Source organism: Xenopus laevis, chromosome 1L, assembly GCF_017654675.1.
Source record: "Xenopus laevis strain J_2021 chromosome 1L, Xenopus_laevis_v10.1, whole genome shotgun sequence".
NCBI classification, from domain to species: Eukaryota; Metazoa; Chordata; class Amphibia; order Anura; family Pipidae; genus Xenopus; species Xenopus laevis.
In genome coordinates this window covers 207,519,966-207,539,821 of record NC_054371.1, presented here as the reverse complement: position 1 = coordinate 207,539,821, position 19,856 = coordinate 207,519,966, and the positions used below count along the sequence as shown (strand labels likewise).

Sequence of the window (19,856 nt, the reverse complement as noted above, 5' to 3'; positions counted from 1 at the left end):
TTAGGGGTCACGGCAAATCATCAAACAGAAAATTATGTTTGCCATGTACCAATGATCTGAATTATTTACTAATCAGCCTTATATTGTGACATTTCTATTCTATGTGTACTGTATATTGTGTGTGGGTCCCTAAGCTCAGTAATTGACATCAGCACAGAGCATGTGCAGTGAATCAGCAGAAAAGAAGATGGGGAGCTACTGGGGCATCTTTGGAGACACATATTTTTACTGCTAAAGGGCTGTGGTTACCTTGGGCTGGTACAGAAGCTAAAAACATAATGTACAGCATTTCTAGCTACTTCTTTAGTTAAAGGGGTTGTTCACCTTCAAATTAACTTTAAGGGGCTGATTCACTAACTTCGAGTGAAGGATTCGAAGTTAAAAAAACTTTGAATTTTCGAAGTTTTTTTTGGGCTACTTCGACCATCGAATGGGCTACTTCGACCTTCGACTACGACTTCGAATCGAAGGATTTGAAGTAAAAATCGTTCGACTATTCGATAGTCGAAGTACTGTCTCTTTAAGAAAAAACTTCGACCGCCAAGTTCGCCATCTAAAAGCTACCGAAGTCAATGTTAGCCTATGGGGAAGGTCCCCATAGGCTTGGCTAACTTTTTTTGATCGAAGGATATTCCTTCGATCGTTGGATTTAAATCCTTCGAATCGTTTGATTCAAAGAATTTAATCGTTCGATCGAAGGATTTAATTGTTCGATCGAAGGATTTAATCGTTCGATCGAAGGATTTAATCGTTCGATCGAAGGATTTAATCGTTCGATCGAAGGATTTAATCGTTCGATCGAAGGATTTTAATTCCTAGTCGAATATCGAGGGTTAATTAACCCTCGATATTCGACCCTTAGTGAATCGGCCCCTAAGTATAATGTAGAGCGATTTTCTGAGACAATTTGCAACTGGTTTTAATGTTTTACTATTTGTAGTTTTTGAGTTATTTAGCTTTTTATTCAGCAACTCTCCAGGTTGTAATTTCAGCAATCTGGTTGCTGGGGCCAAATTACTCTAGCAACCATGCGTTGATTTGAATAAAAGACTGGAATGTGAATAGTGGAGGGACTGAATAGAAAGATGAATAATAAGTAGCAATAATAATAAGGGACAGAATTATCATGGGTCAAATTTAAAAAACGTTGAAATTCGAATTAAAAAAGACCAACTGAAAAGTATTAAAAAAAAATCTATTTTGTTTTGGCCGAATAGGTCAGTTTTTCAATCGAATAGGTCAGTTTTCGATTGAATTCGAATCATACAATTTCCCGTCCCCCAAAAAACTTTGATATTTCAAAGTCCACCAATTGACTCCAGATAGGTTCTAGGGGGTGCCCCATAGGCTAAAACAGCAATTCCGCAGAGACAGTACATGATAAATTTCCAAATTCTTTTTTTTCCAATTCAAATCGAATTTGGACTATTCCCTAGTCGAAGTACAAAAAATTAGCTTGAAATTCAAATCTTTTTAATTAGAATTTTCACTTCGACCTTTGATAAATCTGCCCCTAAATGTGTAGCCTTACAGCGCATTCGTTTTTTTCGAATGGGGGTCAATGACCCCCATTTGAAAACTGAAAAGAGAAGGCAGCAAATAATTTTAAAACTATAACAAATGAAGACCAACTGAAAAGTTGCTTAGAATAAACCATTCTATAACATACTTAAAGTTAATTTAAAGGTGAACCACCCCTTTTACGCGTTAACTCATATAAGTGCCCATAGAAAGAGCATTTCACTGCTTTATAAATAGCCTGGGGAATATACCACACATCATGACCGCTGGGGGAATCAGCGACTTTTTAAATAGACAACTGGTTCCACTGGTTTATAATAGAGTGCATGCCAGTTTCTCTGTGCATCATCACTGCAGCAACATCAACCTATAGGATCCTAGATATAAAGTACAGGTCTAGTGCAGCCCTCCTGCTCTGTGTGTGGGACTTTGGGGCACAGGGTATAAGAATCAGTATTGAAGCAAGAGACTTCAGGTTTCCTGGTTTAGTGCCTGTAGCTCACAGCTATGAGGATAATGATGATGATGAAGGTCGTGCAGCACATCTGTCATGTTTGTGACCTTATCATGTGTTTGATGTTGAGTATTTATAAAGGGAAGGGGTAACCCAGCCGAAAACACTGCACCTGCTGGGACAAGATTTAGAGGCCCATTCGTCGACTTTCTCACTTTAGTGATTTTAGAGGTTTTCGAAACTATCAACAACTTCTCTACAACCACGATTGCCAATGAATTTATTAAAAGATCCAAATCTAAGAAGCACAAACGGGAAAAAAATCTAACGATGCAGATAAAAAAATTAAAACCTCAGTAACTTCTAATTATTTTTGTTTGTCTGGCAATTACAGGTATGTGACCCATTATCCACAATGCTTAGGGTTTTCTGAAAAGGTGATCTTTCTGTAATTTGGATCTACATACCTTAAGTCTATTAAAAATCATTCAAATACATACATAAATAAACCCAATAGACTGGTTTTGCTTCCAATAAGGATTAATTATATCTTAGTTGGGATCAAGGGCTGTTTTATTATTACGGAGAAAAGGGAAATCATTTTTTAGTTTAAGTTATTTGATTATAATGGAGTCTATGGGAGATGGCCTTCCCGTAATTCAGAGCTTTATGGATAACGGGTTTGCGAAAATAATGGATCCCATTGCGGGGAAAAAGTCCTCAAAAAGTCCTAATTGATTAAAAATGGTCCAATAGGATCAGTTTTTTTTTTTTACACTTTACAACTTTTGAGTTTTAAAGAAGTTTAAAGAGAAAAAATCTGATTTGGGAAAAAAATAGAAATTGGAATGTTAGTAAATAGGCCCCTTAATGTTCTTTCCATCACTACCTTTAATTTGGTGCCAACTCCTCCAGAGAAGAAATCAATGTTATTCTGCACAGAAGTGGAAGAAAAGTGGTTAACCCCTTTGCAGCCAAGGCATTGAGGGGTGATTAGAGGATAAAATGCAATTCTAACCAGATATGACATATTTTCAATCATTTTTGTTTGTAAATGGTATTTCAAATGGAAATCAGTTCCTGTCTCTTACAATGTCCTCCTTTCCTTTCCCTGACTCCACCTGCTATTTGTAACATTGTATTGACACTCAGCTCTCCTCCTGCCAAGACTCCAATTCCCACAATGCCTTGCATGTTCTGTAATTAACAGACCTAGAAAAAGATATGTAGGCATTGTGGGAATGGGAGTCTTGGCTGCAGGAGCTGATGTTTGTTAAAAAAAAGCTTATCATCTCCTGTTTCAATTACAAATTTTCCCATACAGCCAGATGTAATTCAATGAGAAAAAAAATTCTCACTGTTTCATTGCATGAAGTTTATGGGAAAAAACTGGCACTGAATTCTGACAAAAAGTTTTTTCTCCTCTAACTGAACTGAACTGATGTTTTAATGTGATATACCATAAAATAACATTTTCCTTATTGATTTAAACTAGAGATGCACCGAATCCAGGATTCGGTTCAGGATTTGGCCAAGATTCGGCCTTTTTCAGCAGGATTCAGATTCGGCTGAATCCAAGTGCCTGGTCGAACCAAATTCGAATCCAAAAAATTACGGGAATTTTCGTCATACAAACGAAAAATTTATAAAACTCAACCATGTGTTGCACGATTGGTTCTCTTTCCCCCTAATTTATGGTTTGGATTCGGTTCAGTATTTGGCTGTGGACACAATAAACTTTTCACTTTGAATTGATCTGCCTGGAGGAGGATTGCCTTTATTGAGTGCCTGCTTCCTAAAAGTTTTTCCAGCTCCGTATTTGGCCAAATCTTTCACAAAGGATTTGGGAATCTGGCCCATTGCTTCTGTTGTCTGGCATTTGTTCATCAACAGTAAATGTCTAGCGAGAACAGCAAGGGGCACTTGTATTGCTTGTTTGTGGTACTGGCAGTGTTTGACTGATAATACCAGAAAATGTAAAGAAATAAAATGTAAATTGCAAAAGTGGTCAGAAATGCAACTTCACATGCAAACTGTAGAGGAATTTGGGGATGGATGACTTTACTGCAAAGTGTGGTCAAAGCAGTGTGAATTAAGAATATAGGCTTTGGGTTTTCACATGTGGGAGAAAAACCTGCTGTAAGAACAGCACAATAATATTTAATCTAAAATTGGAGAAATATACATAATAAAAAAACATAGAAAAAAATGACACAGTGACTGAAACTCTCCATCTCCAACAATAATCAACCAGGAACGTGTTTAAAGGAAAAGGAAAGCCACAGAGGCATTTTATTGCCAATAGATTAGCTAGCTAGAATGCTATATTTATTCTGCAGAATGTTTTACCATACCTGAGTAAAAAGCTCTAGAAGCTCTCTGTTTGTTTAGGATAGCAGCTGCCATATTAGCTTGGTGTGACATCACTTCCTGCCTGAGTCTCTCCCTGCTCACTTGGGCTTAGATTACAGCAGAGATGGAGAGGGGGAAGAGGAGCAAACTGAGCATGCTCATGCCTGGGGCAAGGAGGTTTAAGCTGAAGGCAGGAAGTCTGATAAAGAAGCCCATGAGTACATAATAGAAGGAAAGAAATGCTGTGTTTCTTTTGACAGAGGACTCAGAGCAGCATTACTTTGAGGGTTTACTGGAGTATTTAGGTGAACCTTTCTGATAAAACTAACTTGGTTTTAAGATTAACTTGGTTTTAAGATTTCCTTCTTCTTTAAGAGCAGCCCTGGCAAGAGACATGAGGAGAGGCGTTCAATAAACTTTGCTGATGTTAAATCAATTAAATTAAGCCAAATAAAGTCAAGAAAACTGCAAGAAAGAACTTACCATTTGCCTCACAGTGATAGTTTATTTTTGAATACAGGCAAAAGATAGAGATGGCAGTTAGTGAGCAGTTGCAAAGAATTACATTTAAAGAGCGGAACAGGGAGCAAATACTGACTGTATCAGGCCTTACCCCCCATATGCACTTGTTTCATTGAATCTGAATAGCCTGTATGTCCATTGGTTTCCTGGTGAATCACATTTTTGATTACAGTAAAGTGCTCATGGTGATCAATTTATAAAATGCAGTGATTATGTGCATGGCTGCAGTTTCCTGTAATGCAGCAAACTCCCGTTGAGGTGCATCACATCATACGCCCACACCTGGTTCAAGCCGACACCCTCTGTGCAGGTGGGGGGCCAGTGAGGAAAAGGAAAACGACACACAATCACCCGGGCGCCTTCGGACAGCTCTGCCAATAGCTTTTTCTCCAGAGTTTCCATCTTTAGAGGATAAAAAAAGATTATGAGAACAGTCATTACATTCCCTGGCTACAGCATCAAATTGGGTGTCTGAGAAACATTAGGGCTGCTGCTCCAGGGGCCCCCACACCCCCTCAGGGGATTCTGACGCCCACTGGCTCTCCAGGCCAGCCCCTTACTGCTCACTCCCCCCAACAGCCCCTTACTGCTCTGCAATACCTACAGGTAGGGATCAGGTTTGAGCCAGCAGGGCCCATGAAGGATGGGGTCCACCGGGATTTTCCCAGTGGCCCGCCGGCCCAGTATAACCCAGCTCTGGGAAGGAAACAGCATTTGGCATATAAGGAGAGGAAAGCAGAATGGCTACAAATAGATCATTGTTTCTTAATCAATGGAACAGTTGAGTTTGCAAAATTGCACATTTACTACATGCAAATGATACATTAAGGCTGCACAAATGAGTAAACAGATGAACAGAATCATGATTTCATCTCTCATGTACATTCACTTGTACAGCACAGTTGTACAGTTAGCAAGCTTAAAGGAGACGGAAAGTAATTTACACTTGGGCCTGCCAAAAGTTAGGCACCCCGCCAAGTAATTGTATTTAATTACCTGACACCCAGGGCCCAGGATTCTGCCAACAAGCACCACAGAGCGATGATCGCAGGAAGAGGATCACTCCTTGGTCCAGTGCAGTTTTCTGCTGATAGGAGGACCGGCCCAGGGTGTCACGTAAGTAAATACACACCTTTTTCACCCCCAAGCAAAAAAGTACTTATTTGAATACACAGGTGAGAAATATGAAATTGTAAAAGCACAGGGGTTTAACAACAGAGACTGCTGGGGGCCGTGAAGCATACATCTTAGGGGGGTCTCGAGTGAACAGTTTTTACCTGGAGAGTAATAACTAGTTATGCCGCTAGTCCATTTTTTGTTTAAAGGCAAATTACCTGAAAGCAACTGTGCATCAGTGATGGCAGGGCAGCCATCGGGGGGGGGACAGTTGTAGGGGGCCCCAAGGGTAAGGGGGGCCCGGCCACGCCACACTTACTTGATAAGCCGGGCCCCCCAACTTTCTGAGAGCTGCTGACTTCGGGAAGGCATGGACGTTTAAGGGACCCGGGCCACCAATTTTCTCATAATGTGGGGGGCTGGCCACCAATTTTTTTTTCTCATGTGGGGTCCTAGCCACCAATATCTTTTTATTTTTTATTAAGATGTGGGAACCCTAGCCACCAATATTTTTTTTCTGTGTGGTGGGGGGCGGACTTGTGGGGTGGGGAGGGAAGAACTGTAGGTGGGGCTTGCGGTGGGTGCAGCCCAGGGGGCCCATGAAATTTTGTCGTATGGGGCCCTGTGATTTCTGATGCGGTCATGAGTGATGGGCAATTATTTTGTACTGCAACCCCCATTTTTACACTGCTGATCTACTCTGAACCCAACATATTACTAGTTATTACTAGTACAGGTATAGGATCTGTTATCCGGAAACCCATTATCCAGAAAGCTCAGAATTCCAGAAAGGCCATCTCCCATAGACTCCATTTTATCCAAATAATCCAAATTTTCAAAAATGATTTCCTTTTTTTCTGTAATAATAAAACAGTAGCTTGTACTTGATCCCAACTAAGATAAAATGAATCCTTATTGGAAGCAAAACCAGCCTATTGGGTTTATTTAATGTTTACATGATTTTGTAGTAGACGTAAGGGATGAAGATCCAAATTATGGAAAGATCCATTATCCGGAAAACCCCAGGTCCCGAGCGTTCTGGATAACAGGTCCCATACCTGCACAGGTATGGGAAACCAAAAAATAATGGAAAGGCCGTCTCCCATAGAATCCATTATAATTATAAAATTATTTCCTTTTTCTCTGTAATAATAAAACAGTACCTTATACTTGATCCCAACTAAGATATAATTAATCCTTATTGGAGGCAAAATAATCCTATTGGGTTTAATTAATCTTTAAATTATTCTTCAATAGACTTAAAGGTATGAATATCCAAATTATGGAAAGACCCCTTTATCAGGAAAACCCCAGTTCCTGAGCGTTCTGGATAACAGAAATCTAATCATTAGCAAGGGGTTCTATTCCAGCCAGGAAATAGAGTTCTCCCTGTGCTTGTGTGGGTTTCCTTTGGGTACTTGGGTTTTTCATCATGTCAAAATCTGCTCATTTAGCCTCCAAACAAGCCAATCTTAGTGTATTTGGTCAGCTTAAAGGGCTTTTTCACCTATAAATTAAGTTTAGTATGATGTAGAGATATTCTGAGAATTTTAAGTTTTTAAACATTTTTTATTATCTGTATTTTGTCACTGTATTTAGCTTTTTGTTTAACAGCTCTCCAGTTTGTAATTTCAGCAATTGGGTTGGTAGGGTCCAAATTACCTTAGCAACCATGTATTGATTTGAATAAGAGACTGGAATATGAATAGGAGAGGCTTGATAAAGGGCCCTGTGAGGCCCGAAACGTTGCCATTTTTTGTCTACATGAGCTAATGAGCCAATAAAATTATAACATGGAATAATCAACATAATTATCAAGAGTGTTGCAGTTACTGGACAATGGAATATGAATAGGCCTGAATAGAAAGATGAGTAATAAAAAGTAAAAACATCAATACATTTGAAGCCTTACAGAGCATTTGTTTTTATATGGGCTCAGTGACCCCTATTTGAAAGCTGGAAAGAGTCAGAAGAAGGCAAATAAGTAAAAAAAAACTAAAATAATGAAATAATAATTAAATGAAATAAATAATGAAGACCAATTAAAAAGTTTCTTCGAATTGGCCATTCTATAACATACTAAAAGTGAACGTAAAGGTGAAGCACCCCTTTAAGGCTCAGAGTGGGAAATTGTTATTATCGGACAGATGCTTCAGTGGATATCAGTCTGGCCCCATGTTCCCTACATTTAAGTGCTGTTATAACTTTAGAAAAGGCACTTACCACACAAGGAGCCAGAAAAACCGTCACATTATTGTACTGGGAAAGATCCACCTAAAGAGTAAATGCCGCAGTTTTAATGCATTTTAGGATTAAATGCAGTATGTATATATATATATATATATATATATATATATATATATATATATATATATATATATATATATATATATATATATATATATATATATATATATATATATATATATATATATATATATATATATATATATATATATATATATATATATATATATATATATATATATATATATATATATATATATATATATATATATATATATATATAAACCTTAAATATAACCCATACAACAAATAAACAAAATAAATATTTATTTATGAACCATTTATGTATGGTAGGCTTCTATTTTCACCTTTAACTTTTAGTATGTCATGGAATTGCTAATTCAAAGCAACTTTTCAATTGGCCTTTAGTTTTTATAGGGTTTGAATTATTTTCCTCTTTCTTCTGACTCTTCCAGCTTCCAAATGGGGGTCACTGACCCCATCTAAAAGAAAAAAACAAATGCTCGATTTGTTATTGCTACTGTTATTGCTACTATTTCTCATCTTTCTATTCGGGTCCTCTCCTATTCAAAGTCAAGTCTCTTATTTAAATCAAAGCATGTTTGCTAGGGTAATTTGGATCCTAGCAACCGGATTGCTGAAATTGTAAACTGGAGAGCTGCTGAATAAAAAGCTAAATAACTCAAAAAGCCCAAATAAAAAAATGAAAGCCAAATGCAAATTGTCTTAGAATATCAATCTCTACATCATACAAAAAGTTGAAAGGTGAACAACCTCTTAAACGTAATGTGATTTGCACCCAGGCATTTTTTCTTGAATATGCAGTTATACGAACATGTGTGTGTGTATATGGGTGTGTGTGTATATGGGTGTGTGTATATATATATATATATATCTCTCTATATCTCTCTATATCTCTCTATATATATATATGTATATGTATATCCTTAAATTATCCCACCTTCATCTGGCAAAAATAACCCCCCTGCAATAAACCTGCTAAAAAGCATCAGTTTCAGTGATCTAACCTAACCGAAAATACAGCAACCAATCAGATCTTTGCTTTTGTTTTCTAAATTGTAGATGAAAGTTGAAAACTACTTGCTGGACGGTGGCTATGGGCAACATCACCGGTGATGTTTTTCTCCAATGTGTAGACAAAATGATAAAGAGGCTGAATATAAAAAGTCACAGGGCCATACAGCTCAAATATAAGGGGCAGATTTATTGAGGGTCAAATTTAAAATTTTCTAATTTTTTTATGGTCAAAAATCTTAAATTCAAATTGTGAATTATGCAAACTTGATTTTAGTTTTGTTTAGAATTTCGATACTTATCACACTCTGGTCAGACTCAAATTTGACTATTCGCCACCTAAAACCTGGCAAGTTTATGTATAAGTCAAAAGGAGAGGTCCATGGACCAATTTGGACATTAGTGATGTGCGGGCCAGCCCGATACCCATGGGACCTGCGGGTTTACCCACAGGTCGGGCGGGTTTGGGCAGACCTCGGACCCTTTTTCGTGGGTGGCATGCGGGTCCGGGTTGAGCCCTTCTCCTGCTCTCCCCGCCCGTGACCTTGCACTGATTCTGACTGCTTCTTTTATAGACTCTGCACCTGCCCCCCCGTCCCTTTTGTGATGTCATCAGCAGGGCGGGTTGGCACAGGTCTACATAAGGAAGCCGGTAGGCGGGTGGAGAGAGGGTGGGTGCAGGAAAAACCCGACCCGAACGTCACTATTGGACATATTACTAGCCTTACTGTCATTCGAGTTTTTTTTGGACCAAAAACTCAAATCTAATTTAGCGGAATTCAATTTGAATCAGTAAAATGCGTGCAAGTTTTAGATAATCGATTTTTTTTAATAAATAACTCCCCAATCGAATTTTGAGTATATTCAAATTTAAAGGGATACTTTCATGGGAAATTTTTTTTTTTTCAAAATGAATCAGTTAATAGTGCTGCTGCAGCAAAATTCTGCACTGAAATCCATTTCTCAAAAGAGCAAACAGATTTTTTATATTCAATTTTGAATTCTGACATGGGGCTATTTCACCTGCCCTGAATCATGTGACTTGTGCTCTGATAAACTTCAATCACTCTTTACTGCCATACTGCAAGTTGGAGTGATATCACCCCCTCCCTTTTTTCCCCCAGCAGCCTAACAAAAGAACAATGGGAAGGTAACCAGATAGCAGCTCCCTAACACAAGATAACAGCTGCCTGGTAGATCTAAGAACAACACTCAATAGTAAAAACCCATGTCCCACTGAGACACATTCAGTTACATGGAGAAGGAAAAACAGCAGCCTGCCAGAAAACATTTCTCTCCTAAAGTGCAGGCACAAGTCACATGACCAGGGGCAGCTGGGAAATTGACAAAATGTCTAGCCCTATGTCAGATTTCAAAATTGAATATAAAAAAAATCTGTTTGCTCTTTTGAGAAATGGATTTCAGTGCAGAATTCTGCTGGAGTAGCACTATTAACTGATGCGTTTTGAAAACATGTTTTCCGATGACAGGATCCCTTTAATAAGAGTTTAAAAAAAAAAATGAATTTGAAATTCGAACTTTAATAAATGTGCCTCTCTGTGTCCTTGCACGCTGTTTGTCAGAACTACTTACTGCAGTTTATATTGATGTCCTCTAAAAGACAGTGAAGGCAGACTCATGTTTGTTTAGCATAAGCCCAGTTAGCTATATGTAAAATACATGAGAACATTAGAATGTTATAATTAAAGAATGTAACACATCACCTCCCAGAAGTTCTGCTTCAGAAATGTTGCTTGAGTGGGAGAAAGGCCCCGCCACCGTGCCAGCGTTTTCGCCCAGTTTAGCAATACAGGATTTAATTCATACCCAGTGCATTGAAGGCCCAGGGACACTGCAGTAAACACCTGTAGTTAAGAAGAATGAAGGTCAACACAGGAAAGTGGCATGGAAATAATAAGAAATGTGGAAAGACATTTTGTGATGTTATTGTGGCTGCTGAACATTTAGAGCAAGGGCACAAAAATCATGTGCATGCTTCTCTCTGTCTGTGGATTTTAATGAGCTGGAGAGAAGCGAATCATCTCAAATCAGATGCATGCAGCTACTCAAACTAAAGCCTGAGAAACGCAAAAGCTGGCATTTTCAGGCCAATCCCGGCGCTTCGTAGGCGCATGCAGGAAGAAGCTGTACTTTTCGGTTCACATAGAGTAAGTCGCTAATTTGAGCTGATTTGCTTCTCTCCACAGGCAGAGAAACGTTCCACAAACTTCATGTGCCCTTGGGCTTCTGTCACACCTGGTGATTCTCAATCAGGGTATTTCAGCTGGCAGATAAACCTTTAATACCACCCACCCTACTGTTTGTGCCTCCTGTCACACATATGAATGGAAACCACCTCTCACTGCATGATGGACACCTAATTGCTTTTTTAACTAAAACTCATGAGTGGTGACAGGCAGCTTCATTCATAAAAATGACAGGAGGCACAAGAGAGTCACATGCCTTAAGATGGCCATACAATGGTTGATCTCTTACACTCTCCCAGCGATTATCCCACAGACTGGATGGAGAGCATAGGAGGGGCCATTCACTCCTAGTTTTAATTTAAAAAAAAAATGAGGGTTTGTGTATATTGTTTCCTCTAGATTAATGCCACTGGTGAAGCCATCTTAATTCAACTGGTCATTATCATCAGAATAAAACATCAGTATTTTGTCACATCTGTTGTAAGTCTTACCAATCTCCCATCTCCAGAACCAAGGTCAACAAACTTTCCTTCTCTTCCTTTTAAAAGCTTTAACACATTGGTGGTTTGACATTTACTTGATGGCAAAAATGGCACCTGTGTTAAATAAATGGATAAAATGTGGATACTGTATGTGTATGTATATATAGATATAGATATAGATATAGATATAGATATAGATATAGATATAGATATAGATATAGATATAGATATAGATATAGATATAGATATAGATATAGATATAGATATAGATATAGATATAGATATAGATATAGATATAGATATAGATATAGATATATATATATAGATATATATATATATATATATATATAGATAGAAAATATTTGTACACAACCCTGGACTTCATTAAGGTACCACTTGGTTGTTCTGATAGTTTGCTTAGAATGATAAATGCTTTTTACCTGAACACAGACCTGACAAATCTGCCTTCTTGTGTTCTTCTGGATATTGGGCGATCAGAGGCCAGTCCTTATTCTTGTGCCTCTGGCATTGGCTCAGCAAAGCAAGGGCAACTATTCACACTAAACCATGATTCCTGCCTCTGAGCTGAGCACATAATCAGTTCACTAAATTAGGACTCCAGACAATCTGGCTGCAGACAAAACAGATTATTCAGGTAATGGAGGACAGGAAGAGAGGATAGAAGGGAGGAAAAAAGAAGGGGGGAAAAGGATGAATTGGGGATAGATAGGATTAGGGGACAGGAAAATAATGAAAATAAAGGATGGTAAAAAGAAAAACTTGCGTGACGAGAAAAACAAGGTTATAGGCAGGTGGTGAGGGGGAATATAGGAGAGAAAAGCATTTACAATTCAGAAGAGAACAGCAAATATTACATAAATAGAAAGAACAGTAAAGAAGAGTGGGATTACATTAATACTTGGTATACCGAATGCATCCACCTAAATATGTGGGAGTTCAATACCCACCAATATATATATATATATGTATGTATAGTAGGGATGCACCGAATCCAGTGGATTCGGTGCATCCCTAATGTATAGGCGCACACCCAGTTTATTTAGGGCAATGGTTCCCAAAATGTAGGGCTGACAACCAATGGCAACACACAGCCTTCACTGTGGAGCTCCTTGAAAGGAATGATTTAAAGAGAATGTCTAATAGCTCTCATATTCTCTGTTGGAAGCCCATGGAAAGATCTGCAAGAAAAAACCATGGTCATGGTTGAGGCCATAACAACCTGATCTGCTGCCCCCTGCAGATGAACCGCAATTGCTTGTTTACACCTCCCCACATATTGATTGCTAATGCACAAGGGGCACGGGCCCTTATTGGGCAGGAATGGGGAATACTCAGTACGTATGTTTTCACTTAGATAAAACCTTATTATGAGCTAAGGCTGAAGCAAGTGGGAGAAGTGCCTGAAACCAATGCAAACTGCATGATAGCATTCTCTGTGGCAAAAGCAGTTTGAAGGACTTCTCCAGGACAAGAAAAGACATGGAGGCATTTGGCTGCAATCAAAATTGTGTGAGCCTCTCAAAAAGTAAATAGAGGCAGAAACTATATTAAAATATAACCCCATGTAAAAAGGCACTACGTTTTGCCCAGAAACAGTAAAATATAGAAAATATAGATATTTGCTTTTAACGTACTTAAAGTGATACTGACACTAAAAAATGAATTTTAGCATATGAATGTACATTAAATGTTACCTATAGGTCATGTTGATCATTTGTTGCTGAGAGGTTTCTTTTTGTATATAATTGTTAGTTGAAGTTCCTAAGCCTGACTCTCCGACACTCTGACTTTGCCAACCTGTCTGTCCCATCTCAGCCTGTCAGTTACAGTTTCTAATGCTAACGGACTCCTGCTGCACAAATATGGCAGCCTCCTCATACAGGAACATGGGGGATCAGACAGGTAATGTAAAAGCATCATGCAAATACTTTATGGCAAAGTTAGAAGTAGCTTGCAAAGCCAATATTATAATAGATGTAAAAAAAAGTTTAATTTCAGGTGTCAGTATCTCTTTAATTGGTTGGTATGAGTTACTGTCCCTGGTCAAAATTAGTGCCTTTTATTACATAACCCTGTACGTGTTTTATTAGGATTCAACATTATTGCAATGAGTAAGGCTTGTTCTGCACATATTTTTTGCCAATTGTTTTGCTCATGAAAATCTGTGGTTTCTGTTGTGTCTTAAAGGGGTTGTTCACCTTTGTAACAAATTGACAAATCTATCAGTTCACATGAATAGAACAAACTTTTCCATAGAAATAGTTAACAGAAAAAGTACAGTTTAAGAGATATTCACCCCAGAAGTGTCCCTGTACTAATCCTTCAGTTCCACACAGACCCTGTGCTGAGAGGGGGTCACTGACCCCCAAAAAAACTACAGTGTTCACTTCCACTTCCTTATATGACATCACACATTGTACTGGCAGCTAACTTAACTCCTATTGGCTATGTCTGCTGTCAATCTGCCACTGCTTCCTGTGCTGGGGAATTGAGCAGCATTCAGGTACTGAAGAGAAACTTTTACAAGTTTGTGAGAGGGAGGGGGAGTGTGGGCTGTGTGCTGCAGACACTTCAACTGTGCAGATGGGGTGGGGGCTGAGGTGCTTGGGACCTGGAGTTTTCCAGATAATGGATCTTTCCATAATTTGGATCTTCATACCTTAAGTCTACTAGAAAATCATATAAACATTAAATAAACTCAATAGGCTGGTTCTGCTTCCAATAAGGATTAATTATATCTTAGTTGGCATCAAGTACAAGCGACTGTTTTATTATTACAGAGAAAAAAGAAATAATTTTTAAAAATGTGAATTATTGGATTATAATGGATACTATGGGAGATGACACTTGTACTTTCCAGAAATATATTATTTTGGGGGGGGGTCCATGTATTTTTTTGTGTATTTACCTCATAAAAAATCATTATTCAGCAGCTGATGTGACTTCCGGGACTATTTGTATGAGCTTGAGGCTTTAAAAATGAGTTGAATTTTTGTGCAAAAAGCAAAATATTTTTCTGGTATAGATCCCTATAGCATGAAAAATATAACTTTTACATTTTTTGGTATTTAGAGCTCTAAATCTTGTTCCAGAAGTGGAACACTTAAACACTTAAAAAAGGTATCGTTTTCCTAGATAAATTACCCCCCCCCCCCGGAAGAGCGCACAAACTGTTCAAAAAAACTACCTGCCCTCGACACTGCTCTGCCTGTCACTTAGGGCTGCCACCTCACCCTTTTAAAACCAAACACATATGAAATCCACAGCCTGCATGGCAATTAATTTAGATGCATGATACATGGCTGCACAGAAATCAGTTCAGTCTGCAGCATCTAAATGAGTTGATAATTAGCCATGCAGGCTGTGGATTTCATATGTGTTTGGTTTTAAAAGTGTGAGGTGCAACCCTACTGTCCCTGCTAGATGTGTAAGTTACATACGTTTCTAAGCAAGTCAGTGCTGGTTTTGTTGCAATTTTGTACAATTATGCTTAATGCCAAAGGTATTGAAAGATAAAAATATAGAAAAGCCAGTATTTATTCCCAGAAAAAGTTGCAGCCCTTTGGCACTCCATTCAGTTTTAGTCTAGGCAGAAGGAGAGTGCCAGAATTGGGAGAACAATGTTGCTCCTTCCCTTTCTGCAGTATTTGTCTGCATGGCTGTGTGATTGTTTGTTACAAAGCAGGTTTGTTTATATGCTGCATCTGTTAACCTCATTCAAATTATGTGACTGGTTACAGTTCACAAGCACCCAATAAATTACTAGGAGGAGGACAGTATCAACATCCAATAGGAAACAAGTAAGGGCAAAGCCTGGGCATGATGATGTCATCATATAGGAAGTTCTTGGTGTGTCAGGTTCAAAATAGGCCACTCCCATCACTTCAGAAAACTGGTCAGAGAGACAGGAGAAGGGCTGAGTTAATAGGTATAAAAATTAGCTTTTACAATGGCATTTTTACTTTTTGTTATGGAAAATGGTTTTTCTAACACATTGAGAGCATTGTTAGTGGTTTCATAAGATTTGTACATTAAAGGTGAACAACCCCTTTAAGATAAACAGGCCCTTGCATGGTAGATAAATAGATTAAAAGTGCACAGATAAATAGATTATAAGTGCACAGATAATTCCCCTGCATAATGAATAGTGATGCGCGAATTTGCGCAAAAACGAGACGCCGGCGCCGTTTCACGAAATTTGCAAATTTTTCGGCAAAGCGTAACGGCGCCGGCGTCTCGTTTTTGACGCCGGCTAATTTTTGCCGCAAATTTTTGTGGCCGTTTGGCGAATCTCACGAATTCGCACCTGGCAAATAAATTCGCCCATCACTAATAATGAACTCTTGTTTTTATATACACATACCACAGTATATAGCAGATGGCAACCGTTATGTGATGTACATAAGCCAGTGTTCAGCTGCATTAAGTAGTGTGTGTACACATTGTGAAATAATTACACAGTATCTCTTGCAGTGGCCTATAAGCCGAGTAATATACATCACTACAGGGTAATATTAATAACTATTTTACACATTAACCCAAACTTCATACAAGCAGATCTCAGTATGAGAATGGATCATCTGCACCAATAGCGAAGGAACAGGACATACCCGGAGTTTCACAGGAACTTTGCGGAAGCCCGGAAATACAAACATCGCCCAAAACGCATAGGTGCTCACGGTACAGGCAGTGACCAGCGACGGTAGCCAGCTGCTAGGCTTGTCATTGTAAAGGAAAGTTGTGGTTTTATTGAGTAAGATTGTATCGATGTTGTCTTCCATTGCTCACGGGAATCATTCCAAACTTCAAAAGAAAGAGGAAAAAATAATTAATTTGTATCATTCTGCATGGAAAACATCCGGAGATGCAAGTCTGAAAACTGCATTATGAGTGCTCAATGCAGTTGCAGTTTTCCACTGCCGTGCAAAAATATGCCATTCATTAAAGGTACTTGTGTCTAAAGCCTCCCTGTGGGCAACCGCCCTCAGCTAGCGCTCAATTTATAAATATGTCACACTACTATAGATGTGAGCATAGCAGTTTATTAACTGTGGCCAGTGGTGCTGCATTAGTTAACAGCATCACTGTCATTAAGCACGACTTAATGAACAAGACCCAATGTGAATTCTGCCCCCTAGTGATTACACAAATTATTGCAAGAAGAATGTTGCAGCAAGTTCAGCACCTCAAAAAGAAGTGCAGCAGAAAGAGGCAGAAGTTGGTGCTTCACTCAAACTGCCTTTAGGGAGTCCAAAAAGTGGTTATTGCCCATGGTCCCTTCCCGTCCTTAACCTGCATATGCTAATGAGCAAATTAGGATTCAGATTTGGTTTGGCCATGCATGTGGATTCTGCTGAATCCGAATCCTGCTGAAAAAGGCCAAATCCTGGATTCGGTGCCTCTTAGTTACTGCACTTGTGCAATATTGCACCTATGCTTGTAAATCTGCCTAAACATCTATACGTGTATAGCCAGCTATAAATGGCCAAGTTATAGAAGGGAAACATGGATGGCACCAATTTAGGCTTCCACGGTGTAGGCCCAGAAAATAGAAAGTTATGTTTTTTACTTACAAATTCCAACACCCCTGACAGCCTTCAGTTAATAGCTGCAAGCTGGGCTGCATAATAAACACACATGAGGGGAGTGGGCAATGTAAGGGTAAGGGCACATGCTTAGATTCAGGGAGATTTAGTTGCCTGGCGACGAATCGCCTCTTCTTTGGGCGACATATCCCCTAAAAGCTTTCCTGTCGGCTAGAATCTAAATTGCCGGCAGGATTGGCACTTGGAGCACTTTGTTTTCCGAAGTTGCCTCAAGAGGAAACTGTGGGCGACTTCAGAAAATGAATCACTCCAAATGCCATCCCGCCGGGGATTAACGTTCTAGCCACTCTTCGGGAAGATTAGTCACCCGAAGAGGCAATTTGTTGGCAGGCGACTAAATCTCCCTGAATCTTAGCGTGTGCCCTTACCCTAAGGAAAGAACTCCACAGAGCGGCTCGAGCCGACATCACCATGCGATGAAGCGAATGCGACGTGTTGGATGTTCTGAAGATACAGAAAGTGAAGGAGAAATCGCAGGTAAGAACTACATTTATCCGACTGTTGGATGAAAACGCCATTGCGTTTTCTTACCTGTGATTTCTCCTTCACTTCCTTTATCTTCAGAACATCCGACACCTCGCACGTGTTTCGTCGCATGGCGACGTGTCAGCTCGAGCAACACCATGTAGTTCCTCCCTTAGACAACTGGGAGACACACACATAAATCAGGGACTGATCTAATTCACCTCCACCTGTTGTTGATCTATAATTGCCTACAACTAACATACTTACCTCCTTTCCCCAGCAATCCAGGGTTTATACTGTACAAGTACTGAAAATATCACAGTAAAAGCATCGTTCACATTTGAGTTTTTAGTATGTCGTAGAGAGCGATATTCTGAGACAATTGGTATTCATTTTTTATTATTTGGGTTGGGTTTTTTTGAGTTATTTAGCTTTTAATTCAGCAACCATCTGGTTGCTAGGGTCCAAATTATCCTAGTAACCATGCATTGTTTTGAATACGAAAACTGCAATATGAACAGAAAGAGGAGTGACAAAAAGCAGCAATAAAAAGAGGAGTGACAAAAAGCAGCAATAAAAATACATGTGTAGCCTTACAGAGAATGTTTTTAGATGGGGTCAGCCATTCGAAAGCTGGAAAGAGTCAGCAGGCAAATAATTTAAAAACTATAAAAAAAATTTAGACCAACTGTAAAAGTTGCTTAGAATTGGCCTTTCTATGAATTACTAAAATTCAGTGAACTGCCACTTTAAAGAATACAACAAAATGATCCAACACCTACAGGAGCCACTATAGGGCAATAATCCTAAAAACAGCTTTGCCAGCATTAAGTGGGTTAAACATGACCTTGGAGAAAGCTATTGAGGCATAATGATACTGCTCCCCCCCAACACTAACACTATAAACCGCACCCATTAAGCCCCGTACAGACAAGTCACCTTTTTATTACTCCTCCTCAGTCACAGTTTTTTAACTTCCCTGTATTTCTAACAATCCCCCAACGACCCGAGAGCTGTCTTTATTCCTTCACCTCTGTCTCTCCTCCTCACCAGCCTCCGCTGCGCTTCTGAGCAGTCAGAGCCATGATTTAGCGTACACAAGGCGAAGCCCTTGCAGATCAGAGGCATGCTGGGAAATGTAGTTCTTAGTACCTGTGTAAATGCAGTAACAAAGCCAAAGCGAGACTATACTTCCCAAGATCCAACAGCCAATCAACGTAATTGTTAGAAGAGTTGCGCAATATTATGGCCGAGCAGTACCTTTGAGCTCTGGGCGGTGTATGGGGAGGGTTTATGTGGTGGGATTAGTTTATCGCCGTTATGGTTTGTTTAAAAAAAAGTTTAGGGTTCAATTTGCTTCCTCGCCCATTTAAAATTAGATTAGCAGATAGGGACCGTCTGCTTTCATTTGCCAGAAAGGTTTTGATATATTTGGTATTTTGAGTAATGGCTGCCACTTCCACTCATAAAATACACCTGTCCCATGGTCAATCAGTTCAGGTGTGTGCTGCAGACTGCACTGAGTTCTGTAAAGCCATGCAGTATGAGGGCTAGAGTTGGCACCTTTTCTGGAAAAAAAATATCGGCCTTCCTATATATTTAGCTTTTTTCCTTATTAATAACATTGGGATCAGCCGTCGTTTTTACCGGCCAGGCCAGTAGAATACTGGTCAGGTGGCAACCCTAATGAGGGCTGGTGTGCTATACATCCTGGATTGGTTTAAGGTGGCCATACACGGGCCGATAAAAGCTGCCGACAGACCAAGTCGGCAGCTTATTGGCCCGTGTATGGGGGCCCCCGACGGGC

At 39.3% G+C, this 19,856-nt stretch overlaps 1 protein-coding gene across 5 annotated transcripts; it reads right to left on the bottom strand.

The window, feature by feature from the left end:
• Positions 1–4,812: 4,812 nt before the first annotated feature.
• XB5913776.L (provisional ortholog of ATP synthase c subunit lysine N-methyltransferase L homeolog) lies at positions 4,813–19,187 on the bottom strand. 5 transcript variants are annotated; one of them, XM_018265947.2, is made up of 6 exons: positions 19,081–19,187; positions 16,589–16,781; positions 11,967–12,071; positions 10,993–11,133; positions 8,189–8,239; positions 4,813–5,251 (listed from the first exon to the last, which is right to left on the bottom strand). In XM_018265947.2, exons 2-6 carry the CDS (start codon positions 16,757–16,759, stop codon positions 5,060–5,062), a joined length of 660 nt encoding a protein of 219 aa, XP_018121436.1. In that variant the 5' UTR covers positions 16,760–16,781; positions 19,081–19,187; the 3' UTR covers positions 4,813–5,059. The 5 variants fall into 5 exon arrangements, with proteins under 5 accessions (XP_018121436.1, XP_018121443.1, XP_018121448.1 ...); XM_018265954.2 differs by having other exon boundaries at positions 18,989–19,167; XM_018265959.2 differs by lacking the exon at positions 19,081–19,187 and adding an exon at positions 17,552–17,573.
• Positions 19,188–19,856: the final 669 nt, after the last annotated feature.

Excerpts from the sequence above, each read along its gene's own strand:
- XB5913776.L (XM_018265947.2), bottom strand. The coding sequence starts at position 16,759 with ATGGAAGACAACATCGATACAATCTTACTCAATAAAACCACAACTTTC. Across the intron at positions 11,134-11,966 it reads GTTCTGGAGATGGGAGATTG|GTGTTTACTGCAGTGTCCCT; the intron begins GTAAGACTTACA and ends TCTTAACTACAG. Across the intron at positions 5,252-8,188 it reads TTTTTCTGGCTCCTTGTGTG|ATGGAAACTCTGGAGAAAAA; the intron begins GTAAGTGCCTTT and ends TATCCTCTAAAG.